Below are 13,363 nucleotides of genomic sequence, written 5' to 3'. Positions count from 1 at the left end.
TCTTTTCTTTTCTTTCCTTTACCTCCCTTTATTGGAAAAGTTATCCTGTAACACATAATTTAAGACTACACTTCAACATGCTCGCTAAGACAGAAGACTGTCTTAGAAGTTTAGAAAGAAAGATTGTTTTGTCACAATTAAGACAAACTTTCACACAGTAGGGAAACGAGTTGTAGACAACAAGGTATTAACAAGCATAAGGAAAAGGAATGACAACTAAATTTTTCTCTTTACAGGACAAATGCAGCAGTACGAAGAACAAAAGCTATTCGTAAAGAATATCTGTATTTTAATCTATGAACTGAAAATGAACACTAATTCATTGACAGATACTGTGTGTGGTATCTTGTCTTGACACCTTCAGACTACTTTTATACCATTATATACTGTTAGTGCCTTTTCCAGACATATTCTACATGCACTGCTTCACAAAAAGCATGGAAGATTACCTCCCTGCTTTTCAAGATTCAGTTTAGCCATGATAAGAGCTGACTGGTATGGGAGGAAAGCAATTTTTTCCCTCCCCAGTCAAACCTCTTCCTTCAAAAGGAAACGTATTTAAATTCTCATTAACTTGTAGGGGAAAACAAGAAACAGTTTGTTCAGCCCAGATGAAAATTTTGAGTCACCTGAAGGGGGGTATTTGAAGAACTGGATTGTCAACAGTCACTTTAATACTGTATCCAGGAAAGCTAGCTTTTAAGTGATCAATGGAAAGGAAAGTGTCATTAAAATCCAGAGTTGCAATCTGATTTGGCATTTTTGAGTAGTGTGCACTACTTGGGTCTCCATATCCAAGAATGATGTCATGTAGCCAGTCAGGAACCACACAATCTGTGTTCATCAAATTCCTAATAGTCTCCAGAACAGCCTGTATGGTAGAAAAATAGAAAAAAATATTGGAGAAATTGACTTTTTACCACGAAAATGTGACATAACAAAAACTAAACAAGTCTATCCTAAGATGCTAGCGTGCAACAGTCTTTAATTGACAGATGTTTGGTTAGATTGAGTCAATATATAAACAGTGTATATATGCAACAAAACACCAGTGTCCAACCACATCATTCTTAAACTATCCCGCTAGTAAAGAGGCGGTAAAAAAGGACCATAATCATCAGTAAAGATCGTTCTGGAACACTCAGAGGAGAAAAAAGCTGTAGTTCAAAATAACCTATAAACAAAATAAAAGTGTCTGCTATGGCCCCAGCTTTTCATCCTGGTTTTACAGTGAGCAAGCAATTCACATTTCGTCAATAGCTACACATATTTCTGCTTAAGGTTCTTCTCCAGGATTTCCATAGGGTCATGCTGTTTACACCAAATATGCATTAAAACCTGTGCATGGTTATGGTCCTGGCACATGTTGGGTTTTTAGGTACAATCTTGGGAGTCCACTGTCCTTGCTTCTCAACCCTTTCTTTCCCCACCTAAATTCACTAATCCAACAAGACAACTGATGACTCCAGAGTCCCCACATGCAAGTTTTTCTAAAACATTCAGCTTTGTGGATACTGACTGAGCTATTGATTTCTGAAAGCAGCAGATGGCAAGCCTTGTGTCAGGCTTTTTGAAGACTACAGACACAGGACTTTTTAAAGCAAGTACTTTGATCAGGACAAAAATCTTATGATGCCTCTGCCACCCAAAAATCTGAGTCCAGTTCTTACTAGAAATCTAATCCATTCAAGAACACCATCAGGCATCTTAAGGCGTCTCCTACAACTCTATAAGTTTCATCCCTGCAGTCCGTTAGTTTCTCTTCAAAAGATTGATTTTCACCCCCAAATTAATTTCTCTACTCATCTGTGGTTATTTCAGTATTTCTCTCCTTTCCCCCTGCAATGAAACACCAATGCTCCAGACCCTAGACTTGCACAGAGGGTGTACATTCTCACTAAGAGGTAGCTGATCTTTAGTCTTTCTGTTAAAGGAATGGCGAGCCTTCAAGAACCACCTTACTTGAAACTTGGTATCATGACATCATGCACCTGCTCTACGGCAGATGAAACACAGGACATGAAAACTGCACTGATGTGTAGATCCTTCAACTTAACATGACATCAAACATGGACGCTACCAGATGGCAAACATACTGCATCAACAGCCCACACCAGAAAACAGGGCTTCTAAATGCTGATCTTGTAAAGAATAGTCAGCCAAAACAAAGTATGGAATTTTATTCTGATAGTCTACATTTACACCGAGCTCCAAAGGTTAGGATTCTCTGCTTGTGCTGTGTCATTCAAAGAATCAAAGTAATTTTTTCCTGCTTAAACAGGCATCCTCTATAAAGGTTTTGATTCCTCCCCTCTACTCAGCATGGGAAAGACCATATTTGGAGTGCTGTGTCCACTGCTGGGCTCCTCAGGACAACAGAGACACACATACTGGAATGATTCCAGCAAAGGGCCACTAAGATCACTAGGGGATTGGAATATCTGTTACATGAGATGCTGAAAAAGCTGAGACTGTTTAGACTCAAGAAGAACAGACTCAAGAAGAAAAGACTCAAGGGATGTTGGGGAATTTTATCAGTCTGTATAAAAAAAACCCCACACCCACACACAACACAACCAAAACAAGAAAACCCCACCCACAAAACAAAAACAAAGCAAAAAACAAACCAAAGGAGTAAGTAATGACAAGGGAACCAAGCTCCCCTCAGTAGTGCGCTGTGAAAGGACAAGAGGCAAATGGACATAAATTGAGATACAGGAAATTCCACTTAAACACGTGAAAGTTTTGGGTAATGGAACACTGCAGCAGGTTGTCTAGACAGGTTATGCAGTCTCCGTTGCTGGAGATACCCAGTTCCAACTATACAAAGTCACATGATCTTGACCAACTTGCTATAGCTGACATCTTTAAGCAAGGTTTGGACTACATCATCTCCAGAGGTCCCCTCCAACCTCAACCATTCTGTGAATCTGTGATTCTGTTCCTTCCCATCTCAACCATACTATGGATTCTGTGCTAGCTCTGTAAAGGTATTAACTCAAAGGCAACTTAGCATTATTAATCCTAAAACGTATGTTAAATTATATGCTCCATCCTCTCCTTATCTAAAAGGGATGCTTGACTGTCTACCAGCAGAACAGCTTCTACTACACCAAGGAAAAATGTTATAGAAAGTCTGTCCTTCTACAGGAACCGCTGAATAGTCAAATTCCTAGCTGCTGGAAGAAGTGAACCTATATGGGATAATACAACTGGCATCAAATAAAACTGTGACACAAAAAAATACTCCCAGTTATGCACCATTTTGTAATAAAGTGGATGGCTCCAGGAATCTTACCTGATGTCTACATCAACTCCAGAAATCTCTTCACCCTTTGCCTCCCCAAGGCATGTAGTGTATTTCTTCGTGTTCTTGGTGTTAACAAACATTTTATTATAAGAAATATGTCCCTAACAGTTCATGTGCTGGTTTTAGATCACAAAACCTTTGCTTCAGCTTTCCAAAAGTCACTGCTATATATGTAAAAAAAAAGAGATTAGATCTTGTAAAGAACTAACACTGCTGACCAACTGCAGTGACAGTGGTGTCACCTCCAGCAAACACACTGTATTTGCATTTCCACTGCTGCCTCTTCTGCTTAATGTACTAAGACTGCACAAGTGTTGTCTTGCCTTCTCTCCTACAAGATCAGCTTAAAACTTTTATCTTCTCAATACACTACCAGCACTCTTCACAGTGATACTGTATTTTCTTTTATCCAGCTGAAGTTCGAAAGGTTTACAGATGACATGCAATACCCTAAACCTAAACTGGTAGCGAAGGGATAAATCTGGAAATATCTTAGCTGGTCTTGACAAATGAATGTATAAGACTGAAGTAAAAACAAGCATAGTATGGTTTGCATTGTGATTTGCCTGTAAATTAGCTACAAGAATACAGTACAAACTTGAAAGCTACACTCACATCTAACAGCAATTCTGAGCAAACAAGTATTTACTGCAACACTTCCCTTCTGACTACACAACAGTGCATACAGATAGTGTTGCCACACCAACAGGCTTTGGCAGAGCGCGCGTGTACTTATTTATAATGTAAAATGAACCTGCCACACAAACATCATTTGAAAAAAGGCAAAACAGAACCATGGTTAATGTAGAGTTATAAAGGACATTCTAGGAAGTACCTCTAGTATACCAATCAACAGCTGGATGGCACCAGAATGCACTGTGTGGACCACAAGCTACTGTTTCACAACAGAGGCATCTTTCTAGATACAGAAAAGGGGACAAAAAATTTAAAAAAAATCTTCCTTCCTCCCTCTTTATCCACCTGCACAGAACTTGCTGCAGAATCCTTTAAAATGAAAATCATTTCAATGATATGATGCACAAATTTAAGGCACCAAAAGAAAGGCAGTTTTTCATTCATATTGCATTTTCATAACGGAAAACACAGAATCACCTCCCTCGACCTCCTGGCCACACTTCCTTTGATACAGCCCAGGATACGGTGGCTTTCTGGGCTGCCAGCGCACACTGCTGGCTCATGTCCAGCTTTTTGTCCACCAGTACCCCCAAGCCATCCTCTGCAGAGCTGCTCTCAATCCCTTCATCCCCCAGCCTGTATCAATACTAGAAGCTGCCCTAACCCAGGTGTAGGAACTTGCACTCAGTCTTCGTTGAACCTCACAAGGTTCACATGAGGCCTGCTTCTCAAGCTTGTCCAGGTCCCTCTTGATGGCATCCCTTCCCTGAATCTGGAGCACTGTGTTCAGTTCTGGGATCCTTGGTATGAAAAACCAACCAACCAACCAAAAACCAGAGAGGTACCCTGGAGTGAGTCTAGTGCAGGGACACAAAAGATGATTAAGGGATCATAGCATCTTTCACATGAGCAGAGGACAGTGGAGCTGGGACTGTTCAGCCTGGAAAAAAGACTGTTCAGGGGGGATCGTACCCATGTGATATGCTAGGAGGAAATGAACACAAGGGAGCCAGGCTCTTCTCAGCAGTGTCCAGTGACTGGACAGAAGATGACAGACACAAACTACCATGCATTAAATTCCATCTAGACATGTGAAACCACTTTTTTTTTACCGTGAGGACAACTCAGCACTAGAACAGAACAGGTTGCCCAGATGGAAGTTTTGGGTTCCTAATTCTTGCAGTTATCTAAAACCCAACTAGATGCAGTCCTGGACAGCCTGCTGCAGGTGACTCTGCCTCAGCAGGGGGCTTAGACTAGATTACCTCCAGAGTTGCCCTAAAATCCAAGTGATTCTATAATTATGCCAACCAATCAAAAAAAACTTACTATGGTCAACAGGGACCACTTGGCCAAAGCGAAATTTATGTTAATTCACAATTCTAGAAACTCAAATTCACATTTCAACTTTGCTGGAAAACTTTCCTCTTGCTTTAACAGAGGGTAAGGAAAGCTAAGTTATCGATAAGCTTCCTGTAAAAAAACAAAAAAAATTGCTGAGCTTATATGCAAAAAAATTGAAGTTGTGTGCATAATTTTAATCTTACTTATAGGCAATATACAGTATCATAATGCATCAGCAACAGGTTTATTTTGAAGTCTGACCAAGCTCCTTGAAGACTCTCTTGACAATGAATATCTAAGGAAGTGAAATGCCAAAGAATCATGCACTGCAACCGTGTGAAAACTGCTAGGACAGAAAAAGAAGCATCATTCAATCTACAAAGCTCCTGTTAGCGTACAGTCTCTATGAGGACTATCATAGAATCATAGAATGGTTTAGGTTGGAGGGGACCTTAAAAATCATCTAGTTCCAACCCCTCTGCCATGGGCAGGGACACCTTCCACTAGACCAGGTTGCTCAAAGCCTGGTCCAGCCTGGCCTTGAACACTTCCAGGGATGGGGCATCCACAGCTTCTCCGGGCAACCTGTTCCAGTGCCTCACCACCCTCTCTGTGAAGAATTTTTTTCCTGATACCTAATCTAAATCTCCCTGCTTTCAATTTAAAGCTGTTACCCCTTGTCAAAAGGGTGTCCCCCCCCAGCTTCCTTGTAGGCCCCCTTCAGGTACTGGAAGGCTGCAATAAGGTCTCCCGGGAGTCTTCTCTTCTCCAGGTTGAACCAGCCCAATTCTCTCAGCCTTTCATCATAGGAGAGGTGCGCCAGTCCTCTGATCATCTCCGTGGCCTCCTCTAGACTTGCTCCAACCGGTCAATAGCCTTCTTATGTTGGGGACTCCAGAGCTGAATACAGTACTGCAGGTGGAGACTCACAAGAGCAGAGTAAAGGGGAAGAATTGCGTCCTTCCACCTGCTGGCCACATTTCTCTGGATACAGCCCAGGATACGGTTGGCTTTCTGGGCTGCCAGTGCACACTGCTGGCTCATGTTCAGTTTTTCATCCACCAGTACCCTCAGGTCCTTCTCCTCTGGGAGGGCTGCTCTCAATCCATACTCTGCCCATCCTCTAGTTGTGTTTGGGATTGCCCCAACCCAGGTGAAGGACCTTGCACTTGGCCTTGTTGAACTCCATGAGGTTGGCAGTGGCCCACCACTCCAGCCTGTCAAGGTCCCTCTGGATGGCATCCCTTCCCTCCACCATGTTGAGCACACCACACAGCTTGGTGTCGTCAGCAAACCTGCTGAGGGTGCACTCAATCCCACCGTCCACATCACTGACGAAGATGTTAAACAGTACCAGTCCCAATACCGACCCGTGAGGAATGCCACTAGTCACCGGTCTCCACTCGGACATCAGGCTGTTGACCACAACTCTGAGTGAGACCAGCAAGCCAGTTTTTTATCCATAGAGCAGTCCATCCGTCAAACCCATGTCTCTCCAATTTAGAGACAAGGATGTTGTACGGTACAGTGACGAATGCTATCAAATATATCTGTGCTAAAAATCTCATCTGACACCCTCCAAAGCCCAATACTGATACAGTGATGCTCCCCAGAGCTAACAGGTGTCTCTGATTTTCACCTTTTGACTAGTTACTCCTCCTTTTCCTACAGTTCACTATACATCAGATAACAAAACTATTCCACATACTCCCTTGACCCAAAAGGCCAAACACAACTAATATGTAGGCCACCTGTTAAAAGACTGTTAATGTCTTATTATATATTCAAATGAAGTAGCAGTGTTCTGATTTTCAGTTACTTCAACACTTCATTGCAGAGGGAAATTATCACTAGCTGACATGTTCAAGCTTCCTGAAGTGATGCTACAGCACCAAAAAATTAAGAATCCTAACTACATGCACCTACAATGAACAGGTCTCAGTACTGCTAGCATATTCAGACACACTCTTAGGATAGCAGCCAATGACCAGTACCTTACCTTGAAATTGTTTTCTTTTGGCTTTCTTCTCATTATTATATTAAATGTCTCATAAACATCTTCTGCTCCATTTTGGATTGTGTTGGTCATGTCTTGTTGATACTGGTTTGGGTCCAGAAATACTCTGTAGGTTCTGCAATCCCCTCTAAGTCTTGGTTTGGGTTCAGGTCCTGCCCAGAATAAAACAGTAAGATTAGAATCTGAAGTAGTGCTAAAAACAGATTATCATTCTATTTGATCCATGATCATCCCTGAGATGAAATTTAGACACATTCTTATGATGAAACTAATTTCTACCTGGTATTAGAAACATTCTTATTTCATGTTTTCATCCCATTTCTAATAGAGTTTTGAATACCAGCTATTTTACTCCTAAACACAAAAAGTGTACTGGATTTATTTAATTAATCCTATTACATGACTTTTTACCAGAGAAAACTAGTTAACATTTCTTCGGCTTATGGAATTGGTTTGTTTTGTTCAAGTACGTAATGAATTCAATAACCATTTTTTAAAAAAGAGGTAAGTCAACAATTAGGCTGTTAAAAAAAAAAAGGAGAAGAAAAAAAAATCTTTCAAAACAAATTTTGGCATACCATACCTTCTTCAATAACACGTCCTTTCTCATCCAACATGCCCTGGATTTCACAGCCTCTGACATAGACCAGGCCAGTCTGTTCAACAAAAGGTCGTCGTCGGTCAAACTTGGTGCCATAAGGTTGCGTGGGACGTACCGTAATCAAAAAACAGACATCATGTTTACGCAGACCTGATTCCAAAAAGGAACATTCAGTAGTTAAATTTAGTGCCCTTTTCTTTTTCCATTCCTTTATATATACTATCATGAAAATTTCTTTTAAATCAAACCACATTTGTTTAGAGAATAATGTGTCCTGTATCAAAATATGCCTTTAACTGAAGAGGATACAGAACCATAGGATTCCTCTATTCCTGCACACTAATATCTGCTAGGACTTCAGATATGTAAAGGAGAAATTGACTGCTTTTTTCATGACAACAAACTTATTTATTTCAAAATTATTCTTCTCCCAATAGTTTTATTTCAGTTACACAACTAGATATTTTCAGTCTTCTCTCCAAAGTAGAATGTCATTAATCTATTATTCTCATTGCTTTCATCTTGACTAACCTTCAATTTTTACTTTTTTCCTCCCCAAGAAATTAAGGGCAGTACCTAGAACTGGGCACAAAACCCCCAACAGTTACCCTAAGTGTTTGTTTAACAGGGTAAATGGTCACTTAATCAAGTTACTTTTTTTCCATGCTACATTAGTTTATAAATCTCGATGTAACGTGGTTGAGCATTTTCCTTTTTCCTGCAGCAGTAACATATTGCTGTGGAGTCACATTTGCTTTTGAGCAATGATGATCTTGAACTCCTTTCATTCTGCAGAACTACTGCCCAAGAAGGTGGACCCTCAAAATGCATTTGTGCAATGACTTGTTCTTGCTTAAGTTTAGTATCTTAATGTTCATACCTGTTGAACTACACTGTACTTTTTAAATGCAATTTTTCCAATTCACTAATGTAGTTTTAAACACTAATCCTTTTCTCCAGTATACCTACAAATTCTCACAAAACTAAGACACTTTCAAAATCTATAGTAAGCACAAGCTGTATTTTTCATACAAGACAATTTCTCATTACTCACCAGATATTATCCAACCTAAAGCAGTTTAATCAAGAGCCTGTTATGTTAGGCAATGGTTCAGCAATTCTTCACCTCTGTTTTGATTAAGTATTACTGCTTTTGAAATCACACAGGCTGTTCTGTTATTTGAAAACCTAGGTGCACCATTATCCACTATATAGCTATCTTCAGTAAAGTCTGCTGCCATCCTCCCAGTTTTTCTGTGTTAACAGAATCTACATTCTCAGTATCTGCTTATTTACTGCATGCTCCAGCTTTAGCATTTGTGCTACGTGACCTGTAATCAGACTATGCAGCTCCAGTACATTTAGTAGGTTTCTCTAACAGAAGAGACGGGAGTGACATTTACTGATAATGCACGTACAAGTACATGCCTCTATGTCACTTGCCAACATGGTCAACTGAAGTTCAATTCCTCAAGCAAAAGAAGCATCGCCTGCGGATACTTATAAGAAACAGTATTTGGTACAGTCAGCCCTTCTAATAGCGTACAAATATACTGAAAACTACTCAAGTGCACTGGTTTGCATTAAATCACAATCTGTCCTTTCCAAGTGTACATGAGAGAGATGATACGCTCCCCACCACTCTTCCTATATGACATTATTAGCAGGTATATTAATTTACAATGCTGTCACTTTTCTACATTGCCTCTAAAGGGCAAAATTTTACAGCTACAAACTGAATGCCATCAGCCTGAAATAGTAAACATTCTGTTCCCAACGGGCATGTAAATGCTTTAATAATTTCAATTTTTTGTAGGAAAGTATAAACTCCTTAGACTTGGAATGTAACTGACTTTCAAACAGCGTATTGAGATTGGGTCATCTGTACCTCAGGTGAAAAAACCCCAAACTTTCTTACAAATAAGGTTACATCAAAGTGTATTTTGATAAGCACCTATTTTGAGCATCTTATTTCAAAGAATGTAATACCTTCCCATTCATCTTTGATGTTATCTCGGACATTCAAATTAATTGTAACATCGGCTCGTACTCGCATGGGCCAGTTTTCACCAATATTGGGCTTTGCCACCTCCACCACTGTGAAAGACACAATGGGTTGTGCCATCCTAGCCCATCCACCAAAAACGACACCACCATATTCCGATAACCTGAAAAACAACCACACCCAACAAAAAGCCCCCAAACACCAAAGTTTTGTTAATCATTATCTGATAACAGATTCAGTTCTGTTTTTGAAACTGTGAAACAATTTACCTCAGTCATCCCTTAGACAAAAGTAGAGGTCTTAATACTGCATGCTACTGAAGTAGATTCACATAATCCTGCATTTTATAACTGAAGCATAACATGGACTTATATTTAAAGAAACAAGGGCAACTTATGCTGGCATTATTTAAAACAAACCAAAATATCCCACAAACAAAACAAAAAAACCCACACACACTCACACATTCAGAGAGACAAAAAATAATAAAGATGATAAAAAGCAACTACCAAGTATAAGAGATATCACACCAAATAACCCCTTGAAATCTAAAGGGAATCATATTGTGGCAGATGGCAAATAGAAGACTACTCAGTAACAACTCTCAAACCAGAAGAGTTGGTGGTAAAGTTTCCAAATTTTATAATGCCAGCCTAGGCTTAGCACTGTCAGAAAACTAACTCATCCATCTCAACACAACAAAGGTTGGTTGTTAGCATCCAACATACTGTCTTAACGCATCAACACACCCTTACAAAATCATCCCACAGGATGACAACATCTTATGGAAAGAGTTAGTATACAACATCGCATCCGTGTAATGATTTAAAATGCATTTGTTACTATGTATTTAGTATATACACAATATCAGTTATTCATTCTCAAATGCACTTTGATTACACCTGAAGTTGAACTGACTGGTTTGCATTAGTCAAATATTACCATGGCTTCATCCTACTGACACTGTCTTCAATGTCCTGTCTGATCTCGTAGGTAGACTCTAAGCGGAAAAGATTGAAGTTCCTCAGCAGGTAGTCATGTAGAGTCAGAAACTGTAGATTCAGTTTGGGAAGTGCAAGGCAGCCTAAGGGGGTAAGGCAGGAAGGGAAGAGGTATTTGATGGATAAACAAAAAGATCGTGAATTAATATATTGGTTCACTAATTCATAAATACATACACACTTTATTCTACGACTGCCATAGTTGTTATCCTGGGAGATTCTAAGAACCAGTCCTTTTATAAATATACGTCACTAAAAAGCACAGATTTTTCAGGTTCTCTAAACGAGCCTATGCAAGATTAAAGGAATTTTCATCCTTCTGTTAGTAAAATGGTGAACTATTTAAAGACTGTACTTTTTCCCATATTCAGACTACAACAAAATTGATTTTACACAAATCAAATGCAGGGCAAAGTAATGGTACTTTGGGAACTCAACAATTAAGACAGCATTAAATAACGATGAAAAAGATTCATTGACTAATAAAAATGACATATTTCCCAACAATTCCCCAATTCCAATATTTTGTTTATTAGAAGCCATGAAAATCATTAATGTAGAAAAAGTTTTAAGCCAAGAAATCAAATTTTTAATACACAACTTTCCTCTAAAGTTTGTTAAAGGTAATAGACTTTTTTTCTTTTTAATGAGAACAAAAACCATGGGACGATTAGATCTAACTAAACAGGGAGTATTAAAACAACCAGACAGGTCCTACAGCTTACATAGCTTTTGGGGTAGTCTTAGATTCAAATTTTCCATAATAAAAATTCCTAAATGTTACTCATTTAACACTCCCAGACTGATGTTCCAGTTTGAAACCTATGCTTAAGACCTGTGAAAGCATCACACTTTTGTAACCTGCAATATTATCCTTGAAACCTTCCCAGTGTCTGTACTACATACTGGCTGTCACATCCACCGAGATACAATGGCAGTGAAGGAAGGTGATAGAACACAGTAATTTCTATTCTGGAAAAGCCTCATGGTGATAAAATACTTTAACACATTTCCCAACACCAAGTAATAAATCCTAGCCTGTAAAGCCACTTATATGCACAAAGAGCAGGGCCTGACACAACACCTCTTTAAGGCTGCACAGCATGTATCACACAGATATTCTTCTTCCCTCATTCTTTAAAACAAAAGAGAAACAATACTCCTATGTTTCTTGGGCTACACTATTCTTATTTAAGTTTTAGACCAAAAGTATTTAGCTACTTTTAAGAACAAAAAAAAATCACAAGACTACATAAACAAAATTGTCTTGTTTGAAATCAAGACTGGAGAACACACGGAGATCAAAAATAGAAAGTGTAAACTGAAACTAAGAGAAGCAAAATAGAAAAATGCTTGCAAGCAGTCTGACAGCAACAGAAGTGTTTCACAACAGTGCTACCAAGACATGATAACAATAGCAAAAGAGTTCACCACAGAAGGAGGAAATGTTTACACTAGCAACCACTAACTTATCAAAATTTCACCACTAATATAATCTCTTTAATTAATTATTAAAAAGTCACAAAACAGCACAGAGAAAGGTGTGATGAACTGCTTGCTGTTTCTTTCTCCCCACCCCCCCCAGTAACACATATGCTGTGGTTAATGTATCAGGCTAATAGAACACAAAATACACCCAGAGTGCATGAACAAGTACAGTACCGCAAAGTCAGCTTCCCAATACAGTCTGAGTGACAGTAAAGCTACCCTGACTTGCATTTAAGAACCTGAACGTTCCAAAGCATTACAACAACCTATGAGGTGACCTATTACTCAGAAGAATCTGAATCAGCTTCTAAATACATGCATCATACTAAGATACTGTAAAACACTGAAGTATTGCATCTAAGTTCCTAAGACAGAATGAACACAGACATCAGAACTGCCTTTTTTTTTTCTTTGCAGGATTTAGTGCCCTGTTCAGCATTTACTGAACTACTAATCATACCTTCCCCAGAATAATATTCAGTTGGTACAATATTTTCATCCCAAATGATCTTCTCTGTGGGATAAAGAGGCATCTGGTTGAGTTGCTGAATTTGAGATATTCGTCGCTCATGACGGGAAACCTAAAGAAAGAATGCATTTTAAACTTCTGCAAGTCAAAAAGTGACAATAAAGCTGGTTTCAAAACATGACATTAATCTATAGGACTTCTGGTGGTCACTTGCCATTTTCTTTTTTTTTTTTTTTTAATAAGTTTTGGTTTCTTTTACGTATTATAACTAAATGCACACAGTGACATCAGAAGATGAATAAACACATAGCCCAACTCTTGGTCATAGTGCTAGAGTCAAACAATCATTTGGCTACTCAGCAAATCAAAAATGGCACAACAGAACTTAAAACATTCAGTCAAGGCTTAGCAGAGAATCAACTTCCAATGAACTTTATTTTGCTTACCATTAAACATATGGCCAATAGCTAACTAACACTGCTCATTCAGCAA

At 39.1% G+C, this 13,363-nt stretch overlaps 1 protein-coding gene across 1 annotated transcript in view; it reads right to left on the bottom strand.

The window, feature by feature from the left end:
• Nucleotides 1–8: 8 nt before the first annotated feature.
• Nucleotides 9–13,363, bottom strand: part of LOC104514227 (intron-binding protein aquarius) — a gene marked incomplete at both ends in the record, with an annotated part of 29,380 nt that continues 16,025 nt past the window's right edge. The window contains 7 exons of the mRNA XM_010157842.1: nt 9–45; nt 630–871; nt 7,290–7,459; nt 7,891–8,058; nt 9,898–10,076; nt 10,856–10,997; nt 12,863–12,983. Of these exons, the coding sequence (XP_010156144.1) occupies nt 9–45; nt 630–871; nt 7,290–7,459; nt 7,891–8,058; nt 9,898–10,076; nt 10,856–10,997; nt 12,863–12,983 (1,059 nt within the window). The remainder of the gene's footprint in view (nt 46–629; nt 872–7,289; nt 7,460–7,890; nt 8,059–9,897; nt 10,077–10,855; nt 10,998–12,862; nt 12,984–13,363) is intronic.

Source organism: Eurypyga helias, unplaced genomic scaffold (assembly GCF_000690775.1).
Source record: "Eurypyga helias isolate BGI_N326 unplaced genomic scaffold, ASM69077v1 scaffold4548, whole genome shotgun sequence".
In the NCBI taxonomy this organism is placed as follows: domain Eukaryota; kingdom Metazoa; phylum Chordata; class Aves; order Eurypygiformes; family Eurypygidae; genus Eurypyga; species Eurypyga helias.
The sequence above is the reverse complement of the archived record's forward strand: the minus strand, read 5'-3'. Positions and strand labels throughout refer to the sequence as shown.